The sequence below is a fragment of the Choloepus didactylus genome, chromosome 2 (genome assembly GCF_015220235.1).
Source record: "Choloepus didactylus isolate mChoDid1 chromosome 2, mChoDid1.pri, whole genome shotgun sequence".
Lineage (NCBI taxonomy): Eukaryota > Metazoa > Chordata > Mammalia > Pilosa > Megalonychidae > Choloepus > Choloepus didactylus.
The window spans coordinates 197,018,153-197,034,900 of record NC_051308.1 but is presented as its reverse complement, the minus strand read 5'-3'; the positions used below and the strand labels follow the sequence as shown (position 1 = coordinate 197,034,900).

The following is a 16,748-nucleotide window of genomic DNA, read 5'->3' as shown; positions in this document are numbered from 1 at the left end:
GCATATGAATGGCACTTGAAAGTCATGAAACTGGGTAAGATTACCACTGAATTTAGTAATGTGGTCACTGGTGATCTTGACAAGAGCTGTAGCAGCAGTACAGTTTCCTGCTTGGACTGGACTGAAAAAAAAAATCAGGAGAGAAATTGGAGACAACAAATACAAACACCCCTTCTGGGGATTTCTGTTATCAAGGGACTAGAGAAAAGATGCCATTGCTATCAGGAGAGGTGGGATCAAAAGGAAAAAAAAAGCCCCAAATGGAAGAAATAAGAGCATGCTTGAATGTTAATGGTAATAATCTACTAGAGGAAATAATTGATGACACAGGAAAGGGAAGAATAACTATTACATACTTGAATAGCCCAGAGGGGATGTAGAATGCAACCAAAGCAAAAATGAGGGTTTGATATTGATAGAAACTTGGACAGGTCATGTACAGAAACAGAAGAGAAAGGAGATCATCTGAGTAAGATACAATTAAGTAGACAGGCACCAAATTGGGAACTTGTGGAAGTTCTCTTCTGATTGCTTTTGTCAGTGAAAAAGGAAGTCATCAGCTAAGAATGTGGGAAGAGATGTGTAAAAGGTCTGAGGAGAGGATAAGTATTACATGACCATTCAGGAGAGTGTGGATAAACCAAGTTATACTATGACTGCCTAGCAACATTAAGAAGCCCTCTAATAATCATACTGATTACTTCAAAGAAACACTAACCAGCATGGTTTTGTATCCAGCCACAGTTAGCTGGAGAATAGACAGACAGCTGGATTTAACCAGTGTAGGGATTTTTGTCAAGAAAGAAAACTGAAGTGAGAAGGGAACAAGAGAGTTGAGGCAATATGTAAGAAAGTGAACATGAAATTTAACCAACTGTAAGGAAGGAAGAGAGGGCATGAGACGTAATGATAATGAAAAGGTGGTAGAACCGATAGACTGGAGGACCAAGTGAAGTTAAAGGACTGTTGGAAAGCATACTAAAGGAAGCCAGCTAGGAAAGTAAGAGATAGCGGTTAGAAAATAGGAAACTTGAAAGTGAGATTTTGGTGGTGTTGTGGTTATTAATAAATGATAAAACCCTGGGAGGATATAGCTTAGGTATAAAAAGACTTTGGGGGACACCCAGAAGATGGCGGTTAGGAGAGAAAGGGCAAAAAAAAACACCTCCGTGAAAAATACTAGCTAAAAGCCAGAAAGTGACCCAGAACACCAGTTCCAGCAATGCACCAGCTGGACAAGGTCTGCTAAATCCACAGGGACTGCGCACTTGGTGAAACCAGGAGTCTGCATTCTGAAACGAGTAAGCCTGCTCAATATCCAGCAACCACGCTGCAGTATGGGGAAACTGGGTTGGTGTTTGGAGTAGGACTAGTTCTTTTTTAAAAAATCCCACAGTGAAGCGTGGCAGGAACGGGCTGTGGGTACGCCTCAATATCTGCCGTGGATGATAGCCTTTCACGCACCCGCTGCTCATTGTCTCAGAGCGAAGAAGGCAGAGGTGAGTCAAAAGGGGAAAATAACCACGCCCCTTACAGCCATCTTCCCAGTGGGCTGGGAACGTTCCTACCTGGCATCGGCGCCACACCCCAGAGCTGCACCAAAAAACCCAGCATGACGGGAAGTGTTTCCACCAATACACGCACACACCAGAATATCGGGTGTGGACAACAGCCTTTCGCACACCCACAGCTAATTGTCCAGGAGCTAGGAAGGAGGAGATGTGCAAAAAAGGAGAAATTAACATGCCCCATACAGCCATCCTTTTAGCAGGCTGGGAAAGCCCCTACACGGCCCAGCAGCCCAGAACTTCTCTTGAGGGATGGTGCGTACTTGTGATGTAGTACATCCTTCCCTCAGCAGAGGCCCTAGGAGGGCACAGCTTGGAAGAGGGACCCTCTTGGAAATCCCAGGGACCATACGCCAATACCAAGGACTTGTGGGTCAGCAGCAGAGACAATCTGTGGCGAGACGGAATTGAAGGTTTAGACTCTTAGAACAGCCTTAAATCTCCAGGAACCCCTGGGAGGTTTGATTATTAAAGCTGCCCTCCCTCCCTAACCGCTCAGACACACGCCTGACATTCAGGGCTGACAGCCCCAACAATACACCCAAAACTTGGTGCACCAATTGGACCCCCACAAGAATCAGACCCACACACAAAGTTGGGGAGAACTGGCTTGAGGGGAATAGGTGGCTTGCAGATGCCACCTGCTGGTTAGTTAGAGAAAGTGTATGCCACCAAGCTGCAGATCTGACAAATTAGAGATTAGTCTTTGAATTAGCCTACATATCCTAAAGAAAACCCTAGCAAGTTAAGCAAACACCAAGAGGCCAAAAACAACAAAAAATTTTAAAGCATATGAAAAAAACAGATGAGATGGATAACAAACCCAAACACCCAAATCAAAAGAAGAGAGGAGATGCAGTACTTGGAGCAATTAATCAAAGAACTAAAGACAAACAATGAGAGCACGGCACAAGATATAAAGGACATGAAGAAGACCATAGAAGAGCATAAAGAAGAAATTGTAAGAGTAAATAAAAAAATTGATGATCTTATGGAAATAAAAGAAACTGTTGAGCAAATTAAAAAGATTCTGGATACTCATAGTACAAGACTAAAGGAAGCCAAACAATGAATCAGTGACTTAGAGTACGACAGAACGGAAAATGAAAGAACAAAAGAAAGAATGGGAAAAAAATTGAAACAATCGAAATGGACCTCAGGGATATGATAGATAAAATAAAATGTACAAATATAAGACTCACTGGTGTCCCAGCAGGGGAAGAGAAGGATAAAGGTCTAGAAACAATATTCAAAGAAACTGTTGGAGAAAACTTTCCAAACCTTCTACACAACATAAATACACAAAGAATAAATGCCCAGTGAACATCAAATAGAATAAATCCAAATAAACCCACTCCAAGACATATTCTGATCAGACTGTCAAATACTGAAGAGAAGGAGCAAGTTCTGAAAGCAGCAAGAGAAAAGCAATTCACCACACACAAAGTAAACAACATAAAACTAAGTAGTGACTACTCAGTGGACACCACGGAGATGAGAAGGTAGTGGCATGACATATTTAAAATTCTGAGAGAAAAATTTCCAACGAAGAATTCTTTATCCAGCAAAGCTCTCCTTCAAATTTGAGGGAGAGCTTAAATTTTTCACAGACAAACAAATCCTGAGAGATTTTGCTAATAAAAGACCTGCCCTACTTCAGATACTAAAGGGAGCCCTACCGACAGAGAAATAAAGAAAGGAAAGAGAGATATGGAGAATGGTTCAGTACTAAAGAGATTCAGTATTGGTTCATTAAAGGACAATAAGAGACAGAGGGAAAAAATATATCTGACAAACATAAACCAAAGGATAGGATGGCTGATTCAAGAAATGCATTCACAGAAATAACGTTGAATGTAAATGGATTAAACTCCCCAATTAAAAGATATAAATTGGCAGAATGGATCAAAAAACATGAACTATCAATATGCTGCATACAAGTGACTCATCTTAGACACAGGGACACAAAGAAATTGAAAGTGAAAGGATGGAAAAAGTATTTCCTCCAAGCTACAGCCAAAAGAAAGCAGGATTAGCAATATTAATCCCAGATAAAATAGACTTTAAATGCAAGGAGGTTATCAGAGACAAAGAAGGCCACTACATACTAATAAAAGGGGCAATTCAACAGGAATCATAAATTTTTATGCACCCAACCGAGGTGCCACAAAATACATGAGACAAACACTGGCAAAACTAAAAGAAGCAATTTATGTTTCCACAATAATTGCGGGAGACTTCAACACATCACTCTCTCCTATAGATAGATCAACCAGGCAGAAGACCAATAAGGAAATTGAAAACCTAAACAATCTGATAAATGAATTGGATTTAACAGACATATATAGAACATTACATTCCAAATCACCAGGATACACATTCTTCTCTAGTGCTCATGGAACTTTCTCCAGAATAGATCACATGCTGGGACATAAAACAAGCTTCAATAAAGTTTAAAAAATTAAAAATTATTCAAAGCACATTCTCTGACCACAATGGAACACAATTAGAAGTCAATAACCATCAGAGACTTAGAAAATTCACAAATACCTGGAGGTTAAACAACACACTCTTAAACAATCAGTGGGTTAAAGAAGAAATAGCAAGAGAAATTGCTAAATATATAGAAATGAATGAAAATGAGAACATAACATATCAAATCCTATGGGATACAGCAAAAGTGGTACTGAGGGGGAATTTTATAGTAGTAAATGCATACATCAAAAAGGAAGAAAGAGCTAAAATCACAGAACTAATGGAGCAACTGAAGAAGCTAGAAAATGAACAGTAAACTAATCCTAAATCAAGCAGAAGAAAAGAAATAAGAAGGATTAAACCAGAAATAAATGACATAGAGGACAAAAAAACAAAAGAGAGAATAAATAACACCAAGAGTCGGTTCTTTGAGAAGATCAACAAGATTGACAAGCCCCTAGCTAGACTGAGAAATAAAAAAGAGAGAAGACCCATATAAACAAAATAAGGAATGAGAAAGGTGACATTACTGCGGATACCAAAGAAATTAAAAAAATTATAAGAGGATACTATGGACAACTGTATGGCAACAAACTAGATAATGTAGAGGAAATGGAGAATTTTTTGGAAACATATGAACAACTTAGACTGACCAGAGAAGAAATAAAAGACTTCAACCAACTAATCACAAGCAAAGAGATCCAATCAGTCATTAAAAAACTTCCCACAAATAAATGCCCAGGGCTAGATGGCTTCACAGGGGGATTCTACCAAACTCTCCAAAAAGAACTGACACCAATCTTACTTAAACTCTTTCAAAACACTGAAGAAAATGCAACACTACCTAACACATTTTATGAAGCTAACATCAATCTAATAGCAAAACCAGGCAAAGATGCCACAAAAAAGGAAAACTACAGGCCAATCTCCCTAATGAATACAGATGCAAAAAATTCTCAACAAAATACTTGCAAATCAAATCCAAAGACACATTAAAAAAATCATACACCATGACCAAGTGGGGTTCATTCCAGGAATGCAAGGATGGTTCAATATAAGAAAATCAATCTATGTAATACAACACATTAACAAATCAAAAGGGAAAAAATCAAAGGATCATCTCAATAGATGCTGAAAAAGCATTCGACAAAATCCAACATCCCTTTTTGATAAAAACACTTCAAAAGGTAGGAATGGAAGGAACCTTCCTCAATATGATAAAGAGCATATATGAAAAACGCACAGCCAGCATAGTACTCAATGGTGAGAGGCTGAAAGCCTTCTCTCTAAGATCAGGAACAAGACAAGGATGCCCACTGTCACCACTGTTATTCACCATTGTGCTAGAAGTCCTAGCCAGGGCAATCTGGCAAGACAAAGAAATAAAAGGCATCCAAATTGGAAAGGAAGAAGTAAAACTGTCATTATTTGCAGATGATATGATCTTATATCTGGAAAACCCTGAGAAATCGATGATACAGCTACTAGAGCTAATAAACAAATTCAGCAAAGTAGTGGGATACAAGATTAATGCACATAAGTCAGTAACGTTTCTATATGCTAGAAATGAAAGAAGTGAAGAGACACTCAAGTAAAAGATACCATTTTCAATAGCAACTAAAAAAATTAAGTACCTAGGAATAAACTTAACCAAAGACGTAAAAGACCTAGACAAAGAAAACTACATAACTCTACTAAAAGAAATAGAAGGGGACCTTAAAAGACGGAAAAATATTCCATATTCATGGATAGGAAGGCTGAATGTCATTAAGATGTCAATTCTACCCAAACTCATCTACAGATTCAATGCAATCCCAATCAAAATTCCAACAACCTACTTTGCAGACTTGGAAAAGCTAGTTATCAAATTTATTTGGAAAGGGAAGATGCCTCAAATTGCTAAGAACACTCCAAAAAAGAAAAACGAAGTGGGAGGACTTTCACTCCCTGACTTTGAAGCTTCCATAAAGCCACAGTTGTCAAAACAGCATGGTACTGGCACAAAGATAGATATATCGATCAATGGAAATGAATTGAGAATTCAGAGATAGACCCCCAGATCTATGGCTGACTGATCTTTGATAAGGCCCCCAAAGCCACTGAACTGGGACATAACAGTCTTTCCAACAAATGGGGCTGGTAGAGTTGGATATCCATATCAAAAAGAATGAAAGAAGACCCCTACCTCACACCCTACACAAAAAAAGTGGATCAGAGACCTCAACATAAAAGACAGTACCATAAAACTCCTAGAAGATAATGTAGGGAGACATTTTCAAGACCTTGTATTAGGAGGTCACTTCCTAGACCTTACACCCAAAGCACAATAAACAAGGGAAAAAATAGATAAATGGGAACTCCTCAACTTAGACGTTTCTGTACCTCAAAGGAATTTGTCAAAAAGGTGAAGGAGGCAGCCAATTCAACGGGAAAAAATTTTTGGAAACCATATATCTGACAAAAGACTGGTATCTTGCATATATAAAGAAATCCTACAACTCAACGACAATAGTACAGACAGCCCAATTATAAAATGGGCAAAAGATATGCAAAGACATTTCTCTGAGGGGGAAATACAAATGGCCAAGAAACACATGAAAAAATGTTCAGCTTCACTAGCTATTAGAGAGATGCAAAATAAAACTACAACGAGGTACCATCTCACACCAATTAGAATGGCTGCCATTAAACAAACAGGAAACTACAAAATACTGGAGAGGATGTGGAGAAACTGGAACCCTTATTCATTGTTGGTGGGACTGTATAATGGTTCAGCCACTCTAGAAGACAGTCTGGCAGTTCCTTAGAAAACTAGATACAGAGTTACCCTTCGATACAGCAATTGCACTTCTCATTATATACCCGGAAGATCTGAAAGAAGTGACACAAACAGATTATCTGCATGCCAATGTTCATGGCAGCATTATTCACAATTGCTAAGAGATGGAAACACCCCAAATGCCCTTCAACAGATGAGTGGATAAATAAAATGTGGTATATACACACAATGGAATACTATGCAGCAGTAAGAAGGAACGATGTCGTGAAACATATGACAACTTGGATGAACCTTGAAGACATAATGCTGAGTGAAATAAGCCAGGCATAAAAAGAGAAATATTATATGCTACCACTAATGTGAACATTGCTGGGGGAGAATGCAGGGGTGTTGGGCTTCCCCACCTCGATGGCTGCTGATGTGCTCACAGACATTGGCGACTGGTGGTTTGATGGGCTGAGCCCTCAGTCAAGGGACTTGTCCTTGGGGAAAACGTTACTGCAAAGGAGAGGCTAGGCCTGCTTATGTTGTGCCTAAGTGTCTCCTCCTGAGTGTCTCTTTGTTGCTCACATGTGGCCCTCTCTCTCTAGCTAAGCCAACTTGGCAGATGCAATCATGCCCTCCTCCCTACATGGGAGCTGACACCCAGGGGTGTAAATATCCCTGGCAATGTGGAATATGACTCCCAGGGAGGGACCTGGACCCGGCATCATGGGATGGAGAACATTTTCTTGACCAAAAGGGGGATGTGAAATGAAATGAAATAAGTGTCAGTGGCTGAGAGATTCCAAAAGGAGCCGAGAGGTCACTCTGGTGGGCACTCTTACACACAATGTAGATAACCCTTTTTAGGTTCTAATGAATTGGAATAGCTAGCAGTAAATACCTGAAACTACCAAACTACAACCAAGAACTCCTGAATCTTGAAGACTGTATAAAAATGTAGCTTATGAGGGGTAACATTGTGATGGGGAAAGCCATGTGGATCACACTCCCCTTTGTCCAGTGTATGGATGAATGAGCAGAAAAACAGGGGCAAAAAAAAAAAAAAAAAAAAAACAAAAAACAGCACCCAGTGTTCTTTTTACTTTAATTGTCCTTTTACACTTCAATTTTTATTCTTATTACTTTTCTGTGTGTGATGATGAAAATGTTCAAAAATTAATTTTGGTGATGGACACACAACTATATGGTGGTACTGTGAACAAGTGATTGTATGATTTGTATGACTGCATGGCATGTGAATATATCTCAATGAAACTGAATTATTAAAAAAAAGAGACTTTGGGAGGGGAGAAATTCAGGGAACTGAGATTCCAGGGTGTTGGAAGAATTATTTACAAAGACATTAAAATTACTAAGAATTAAGGCAGAAGTAATGTGGAGAGCAAAATTATAAAGCAGAGACTAAAAATCAGCAAGAAATGAAGGGAGTGACCTGGGTTTCGGTAGACAACTTCACTAAATAGGGGAGTAGGTGATAAAATCTTTTGGCAAGAAAATCAAAGGTAAAGGTTTTTAGGGAGTATGGAACGGAAAAATGTCTGGAAGTGAAAACAAAAATAATAGTCCAGAGGGTGGTATGAGGGCAGCCAGAGAAAAACAACACTGAGAAGGCTGTGGAGAAACAAAGTTATCAGGGAAGACAGGTTTCAGTTAGAGCAAGATGGTTGAAGGGAACGAAAAGAAGAGGATGACAACAGAGGGAATTTTGCTAATGATGAATTAGTTCCAGAAGGCATAGCAAGTATAAAGGTTTCAGGCCTTGTAGAGGGAAAAGGATAGAGAGAAAATATGGGCTATGCAGAGACTAAGGAGATTTGAGAAAGGGATGACCTAGGATTCTTGAACTTCTTTATGTCAAGTGGCATAAATAAGAGGGAAAAGGCATAATGAAATTGGTCCTTGTTGAATCAAAGCAAATAGTAATGGCAAGGCTGAGAGTGTTGGGAAGTAGGTAAGAGTGGATATCTAAGACTCTCCCTTAACCCTGCAGGTGGAGGTAAGGAAGCCTGGGGAAGGGTGATCTTATCCAATCATCAAACATGAAGAACTCATTCTTGACCCTGCTACAAGTGGGGTCCCTCTTACTAAATGCACAGTCTACTCAGGGCCATTAGGGTTACTCTTGACTCTATTAGTTATGTGCTAATTAACAAAAAACACCCTTACTACCCGCAATATCCTGACATTTTCAAGTCTATTCTATTTCAATTTTTAAAAAATGCTAGCTATAACTCAATTAACTTCACAACCCACTATTGTTTTGTGACTCATGGTGTGAAAAACCCTATATTAGGCAATTACCTGTAACTTCATAATCTAACAGGAGATTCTAAAGTCCTGAAAATTTATGTCAAACATACAAAGTCCTTTTGAAATTGACCTGTGTAATCTCTACAGAGTTAACATGCAAACAAATAAAACACAGACACACATATACACAGGAAAGTTATTTTTACCTTTTTACCTTTCGTTATTTTACCTTGGATTATTTATTGTTTTTCCCGTCCCCAAACCCTTAGTCTTACCATTTGATGAAATCATTACTGTCCTTTTGCCATGCCACTGTCCAAAGATTTTCCACTAAATCTTTCTCCTCAAACCACATGATTTAACAAAACAGATGCCCTCTTTTTTATTCATGTATTCATTCCATGAACATTAATTTGATGCCAGTTATACCAGGCATTTGGATATATAATCCTGAAAGAAACAGATATGGTCCCTCCACTCATGGTGCTATAACGGAGAATGCTGGGATGGTAGACAAATTAAATATAGAGGCTTAGAGAAGGTAACATTTAAGCTGAGACTTGAAGGTTGAAAACAGCCACACATGTGAATATCAGGGGTAAAGCAACCCAGGCAGTTGAATAGGATCTCACAGGTAAAAGTTTGAGCCTACTAGAAGAATTAGAAGATTTCTATGGGTGTACCATAGAAAGTGAGGGTGAGAAAGGCTCAAGATGAGGTTGTAGAGGTAAATTGTGGATAAATAATGCAATGCCTTGTAAACTACAGTAAATAGTTTGAATTTTATTCAAAATACAATATATAAAAAGCTATGTTTACCAGGAGAGTGATGTAATTCAATTTATGGTTTAAAAAGATCACTCTGGCTGCTGTGGAGGATGAATTGGAAGAACTCAAGAAAGGACACTGGGAAAACAATGAAGAAGCTATTATATTGGTCCAGACAAGAGATGCCAATGGCCTACATTAGACAATTGCAACAAAAATACTAAAAACTGGCCATGGTTAAGATACACTTCAGAGATAGAATCTATAGGACTTACTAAAGGATTAAATTTTGTGAGAAAAGGGAAAATACTGATGCTCAGGTTTTTGGCTTCAGCAGTGGCTGTAGTGGGCTGCCATTTATTGGGGAAGACTGGTGGAGAAATGACAAAGAAGGGAAAATCAAGAGTTCCATTTTAAACATGTTAAGTTTGAGATGCCAATTTGAAACATGCAAGTACAGAAGTCAATAAGCAATTTGAATAAATCCAAAGAAGCATGGGCTGGAAACACATATTGGAGAACAATCAGAATATTAAAAGCATAGAAATAGCAGAAATCACCTAGGGAAGAGAGAGCATAGAAATATGACACTGAAAATAGTATTTGTAGTAAAGACTGTGTTCGAATATTAGAACAACTCACTTCAAGAATGTTTTGAAAATGCTTGCTTTTCTCTTCACAAACTACTGAAAATGCCATGCAATACTGATTCATAGCCAAAAAACGGGTCCTCAATAAATGAATTAGAAAATAATATAGCTATGTAAAATCTAATTTATTATTCAGTCAGCACTTTTTTTTTTTTTTTTTTGGTAATCCATGTATCAATTAGAAGAATTATATAGCCCCAGGGATCAGCAAACTATGGTCCATTGGATAAATCCAGCCCACCATCTGTTTTTTGTACAGCCTGAGTTAAGAATGGTTTTTACATTTTAAATTGTTGGGAAAAAATCAAAAGAATAACATTTCATGATGTATGAAATTCAAATTTCAGGGCACATACAGAAAGTTTTATTGGAACATAGTCATACTCATTCTTTCATTTACTGTCTATGGCTGCTTTTATGCAACAATGGCAGAATTAAGTAGTTGCAACAGAAACTGTATGGCACACAAAGCCTAAAATATTTACTACCTGGCCCTGTACAGGAAAAATTTCCCGATCCCTAATATAGCACATCACTAACTTCTATCTAAATTTGTAAATATCTCAACCTGAAATTCCCATAAATACTTTATTGAAATAAACACCAAATGAACTCACATGTAAGAGTAAGCTCAATATCTCAAAGAAGCCATTCACAAAGAAGAAAAAAGTTGGAAGATTCTAAATTTACGTTTGGCTACTGAAATACTGACTCACTAACTATTGTGAAAACATTTGATAATTATTTCTAACTCAAATATCTAAAACTTTAAAATTAATTAATTTCTTTCCTCCCTCCCTTCTCTGTTAGAAAAAGAAAACATGCATATTTTTCATACCTGAATCTAAAGCTGGGTCCCCGAGAATAATAACTACCTTAAAATTGAAACACTTTGTGCAAATTCTTAAAATATAATTCATTCCATGCACCTGACACTATCCATGTAAGCAACAATATTCTTACCATTTAAATTTTGCAAGTTTTTAAAAATTCATATTATCTTTGTTTCATAATCAATACTTGGCATAAATGTACACACTGTGTGTCATTTCTTTTAGGCCAATAAATAAATGTTCAGTAAATTATTATTCCAGAGCACTCAATGACACCCTAAGAGGTTTAAGAAAGAGGCAAAAGCTCTCAAAAGAGTGCCAAACTACTCCTATAAAATAATTAGAAATAGGAAAAAACATCATATAGTGTTTTTATTTACAATGTCTACCTCCTTAAAGCCATTGTTGGTTTAATGTAAGAATACTATAGTTTAAAAAGTGGTTGTTTGCTGATTCTTGAAACTAACTTACTGATACTAAATCTCACTTCTGTCATATGTAACATCAATTAAAGCCAATTTTTATATACTATTTAGTCAACTGCAACGCTTAATTTTCTTTCATTTGTAGGCAATTTAGAAACTCACGCTGTCTTCCACGTCTCCAGTCTTCCAGCCTTTCAACAGCATTTTAGACACAGGTATCTGAAGTTCATTTTCTAGAATCTGTTTAATGTCTCCTGTATAAATAAGAAGAGACCAAATATTATGAACAAAATAACACAGTCAACATTTGTCCATATCCAGGGCTGGCACTGATATTTGGCATATAGTGCACAGTCAATGACATCTGTCTAAAAAATGAATATGAAAAATTTCAGTAGCCCAAACTTCAAACCTCCTTGATGTTGCCTCTTCTACATTAATTTTGATAAAAGAATCATCAATTAACTAGCTAACTGATAGCAGAGACAATCTATTTTAAACCAGACAACTGACAATATCTTGTATGTATGTTCTTAGCAGTATTAAAGTTAAAAAAGAAAAAACAGAAAAAAAAACAAAAACAACTGCATCATTATACTATAGGGAAAGCAGATTTTGCAAGGAAGATTTGGGTTGAAATCATACAACTTGGAGAAATCAAATAACTTGTTTATTCTTAGTTTCAGCATTTATAAAATAGGGAATAATATTGCCTTATCATCTACCTCTGGAGTCCCAGGATAAAATGAGATAACATAAATGAAAGTTGAAAAGAAAAAATAAAACCAGTGTATATAATCCAGAAGACTATTTAAATTGTAATGAAGAGCAATAAAATTTCAGAAAAGAAAACAACTGTGTTGGACCAAATAGAGAAAGCTTTATGAGACAGATGAATCCAGCTTGAAGTATAGCTAGAAACATGAAGTGCAGCCAAACCAAAGCAGGCCAAGGATATTCTATTCAGTGAAGACAAAGGCTGAAAGGTAGAAAGGCAAAACGAATACAGTACAATGAGAAACACTGAGGAAACACAGTTCTTTTTCAGGAATAAGTACATTTATAAATCAATCAGACGTTATTGGGCACTACACTGTATTAAGCAGACCCCTGAATTAGAATATACAAATCTTTCACTTATCTGCTATTTTAGGTTGGTACTAGTCAATAATTTTAGATCCAATTCCATATATAATCAGTACAAGGATAAAGAAAAAAAATTGGTTGTTTTATATTAAGAGGAAAAATAATTTCTGGCTGAAAAAGGAAAAGAAGGAGAAAAAAAGCTTATAAAAAATGAAAAAATAATTTCAGTTTCACAGAAGAATATGAACTCTCTGGCAGGAAGTGCCACTTAGGCATATTTCAGATGTTAGGTTGTTTGGGTATAGAACCAGTCTTGGTGTTAGCAGGGTAGACAGCTTCATTACTGTATGCAGTAATGGGAAAGGGTGGAAAAACAGATACAGATAATACTTTACTCAGAAGGAAAGTTCTAGAACAGCATGGAAATCCTTTATAAGATAGGGAGGGACGGAGGGAGGGAAGGGAAGACAGAGTTGAGAGGAGAAGTCAAATTGTCCTTTCTCTTTCTTTTCTGTACCTCTTTTCTCAAAATAATCTAAAAAAACAAAATTGTTTAATTCACACACACAGAAAAGAAAAGCTTATGCTGCAAAAGTTCTATGGAAACACAGCTGCCTAATTATGCAGTGCTACAGCTAAACCATTCATTGCCTCAGTGACATTTTTTATTTTCCTAAAGAAATTTCTTATCTAGGCACTTTGGGTGGTAATTATCCATCATAAGAATAATTCTGGTTCAGTATTATATTTGTGGAAGGACTAAGAATTATCATCCCTGGAGTTCAAAAATATCACTCCTTGAAAGGGATTGGGTTCTGTTTATAGCACTGGTAGAAAGGTGTGCCACACTTCATATACAAAAAGCACTGCCTTTTTGTTTGTGGCTTAGGTTGCTATTTCTAGAGCTTGTATTTGTTCGGAAATGGGCTTATGTCTTACAAGTATGCCCAGTGCTTGCTTCTGAAAAACCTAACTCTACTTGAAACCTCCTTCTTAGGCTCTTGAAGACACTCTTAGACTCCATGACTAAAAGAAGTTTCTTAATGGAAAAACAAAGATATTTTATTAACTTAAAGTCCCATTTACATTTTGCAACAAGTCTGGGTTACATTTAAGACAAGAAAATAAACAGCTTTTTGACTCACAGGCAAAAAGGAATAGAAAACAAAAGTGAACCATGTCAGCAACCTGAGTTCTTCATATTTTAAAAATTATTCCCTATTGGTGACAATTTCTTCTGTAAAATGAGGTTAATAAGCACAGTATCAACATTTCATTGGGTTATCGTGTGTCTTAAATGACATAAGACATGAAAAATGTTTTGCAAAGTGCCTCGTATATACTGAGGAACTAAAATAATGTTGTTTATTTTGAATTGTATTATTATTACAAGTAACAAGGTTATACACACATAAGTGTCTATCATAGCGCCTAGCCAAGATAGGTTCTCAATAAACAGTAATTATTGTTTCTAGGACATCCAAAAATAATTTAGAGAAGTGCTAGAATGCAGTGCTAGAAAGCAGAATTCAAATTTGGGCCTGCCTGACTCCAAAAATCTTAACACAAGAAGACTGTGCAACTACTATACCCCCTATTTTACTTGGAAAATTGTGAAGATTTTCGATGTCATTAAGAACAGTCCATTGAATTCCATGGTACAGCTTTTTAAAAAATTAACTCAATTGGAATATGATTTACATAAATACAATTCACTCAGGTTGTTCTGACAAATCTATGCACCATTGTAACCACCACCACAATCAAGAAAAAGAACATTTTTCATATAACAAAAAGTTTGCTCAAACCTATTTGAAACAAAACCATATCTTCACCCCAACCACTGATCCTCCTACTCACCATAAAGATAGGTTTCATCTACTCTCTTTTGTGTTTGGGTTCTTTCACTCAGCGAGATGTATTGGAGATTCATCCATGCTGTTGCATTTATCAATAATCAGTTCCTTTTCACTGCTGAGTGGTATTCCATTGCATGGTGGGATAGGCAGCTTCTGAAATGGCTTCCAATGATCCCTACCTCCTAGTATTCATGCCCTTCTTCTTCCCTCAAGAGTGGGCTTTAACACTATATAGTATAACTTGTATAGTCAGTTTATTCAAACACAATAATAACATAGAACCTTGAATAGGGGGTGAGATCTGGTTTGTTTGCACAGGTTCATGTGAAGCCCTAATATGTCCCAGAGTAATCTGAACAGAGAATAAAAATGTAATTGAAAAGCCCCCTTGAGGGACTGGGGAAAAATGTGGAGAATTCCCAATATTCTCACAAGCATTGGGGACTACTAATTTAATAGACCGAGCCTTCAATCATGGGGCTTGCCCTTAGGAAGCCTGTTACTGCAAAGGAGAGGCTAAACCTACTTGTAATTGTGTTTAAGTCACCCCCAGAGAACCCCTTTTATTGCTCAAATGTGGCCTCTCTCTAAGCCAACTTGGCAGGTGGACTCACTGTTCACCCCCGTACATGGGACATGACTCACAGTGGTGTAAATCTCCCTGGTAATGTGGGACACGACTCCCAGGGATGAGTCTGGACTTGGCATTGTGGGATTGAGAAAGCCTTCTTGACCAAAAGGGGGAAGAGAAATGAAACAAAAAAAAGCTTCAGTGGCTGAAAGATTTCAAATGGAGTTGAGAGGTCATTATGGAGGTTATACTTATGCATTATATAGATTTCCCTTTTTAGTTTTTGGTGTATTAAAATAGCTAGAAGAAATACCTGAAACTGTTGAACTGCAACCCAGTAGCCCTGATTCTTGAAGATGATTGTATAACTACATAGCTTATATGGTGTGCCCGTGTGATTGTGAAAACCTTGTGGCTCAACACTCCCTTTATCCACTGCATGGACAGATGAGTAGAAAAATGGGGACAAAAAAGTTAATGAATAATGGGGGGGATGGGTTGTTTTGGTTGGTCTTTTTTACTTTTATTTTTATTTTTTTTTTGGAGTAATGAAAATGTTCAAAAATTGATTGTGGTGATGAATGCACAACTATATGATGATACTGTGAACTGACTGTACACTTTGGATGATTGTGTAGTATGTGACTATATCTCAACAAATTTTTTTTTAAAAAGAGTGGGCTTTACCTAGATATTTACTTCCAATGAACAGAATATAGTAAAGGTGATGAGATGTCACTTCTGAGATAAAGTTACAGAACACTGTGACCTCCATCTTGCTACCACTCCCTCTCTTGCCCTCTCAACTTCCTAGCTCTGAAGAAGCCAGCTGCCTTGTTGTGAATTTCCCGATGGAGAGGGCCATGTAGCAAGATACTGAGGGGAGCCTCCAACCAACAGTGAGGGAGAAACTGTTTCCTTCAGTTTAACAGTCCACAAAGAAATGAATCCTACCAACAATTACATGAGTAAACTTGGAAGTGGATCCTTTCCTAGTCGAGCCTTGTGGTGACTATAGTCCTAGCTGACACACTGACTGCAGCCCATGAAATCCTGAAGCAGAGGACCCAGTTAAGCCATTGCCAGATTTCTGACCTATATAAACTGACATAAAAATGCTGTTTAAAGCTTTTTGGGGTAATTTGTTACACAGCAACAAATAACTAATACATATGAATATAGCACAATTTGTTTATCTGTTCATTAGTAAATGAACATTAAGGTTGTTTCCTATTTTACCTATTGTAAATAAAGCTGCTATCAACATTATTGTATAAGTTTTTTTGTGAACATGTGTTGATTTCTTGAGTAAAAACCTAGGAATAGAATTGCTGGATTATACTGTAATTAAATGTTTAAGTTTATTAAAGAATTGCCAAGCAGTTTTCTAAAGAGATGCACCATCTTGTATTCCACCAAAGTTACAGTTACTCCACATTCCCACCAGCAATTGGGAAACACTTCTGCTACATACTAAA

General features: G+C 37.2%; 1 protein-coding gene across 1 annotated transcript in view; it reads right to left on the bottom strand.

Moving 5' to 3' along the window:
- FAF1 (Fas associated factor 1) overlaps positions 1–16,748 on the bottom strand; it is a 618,418-nt gene that overhangs the window by 339,817 nt on the left and 261,853 nt on the right. The window contains exon 5 of the mRNA XM_037827260.1: positions 11,917–12,008. Coding sequence (XP_037683188.1) covers positions 11,917–12,008 — 92 coding nt within the window. The remainder of the gene's footprint in view (positions 1–11,916; positions 12,009–16,748) is intronic.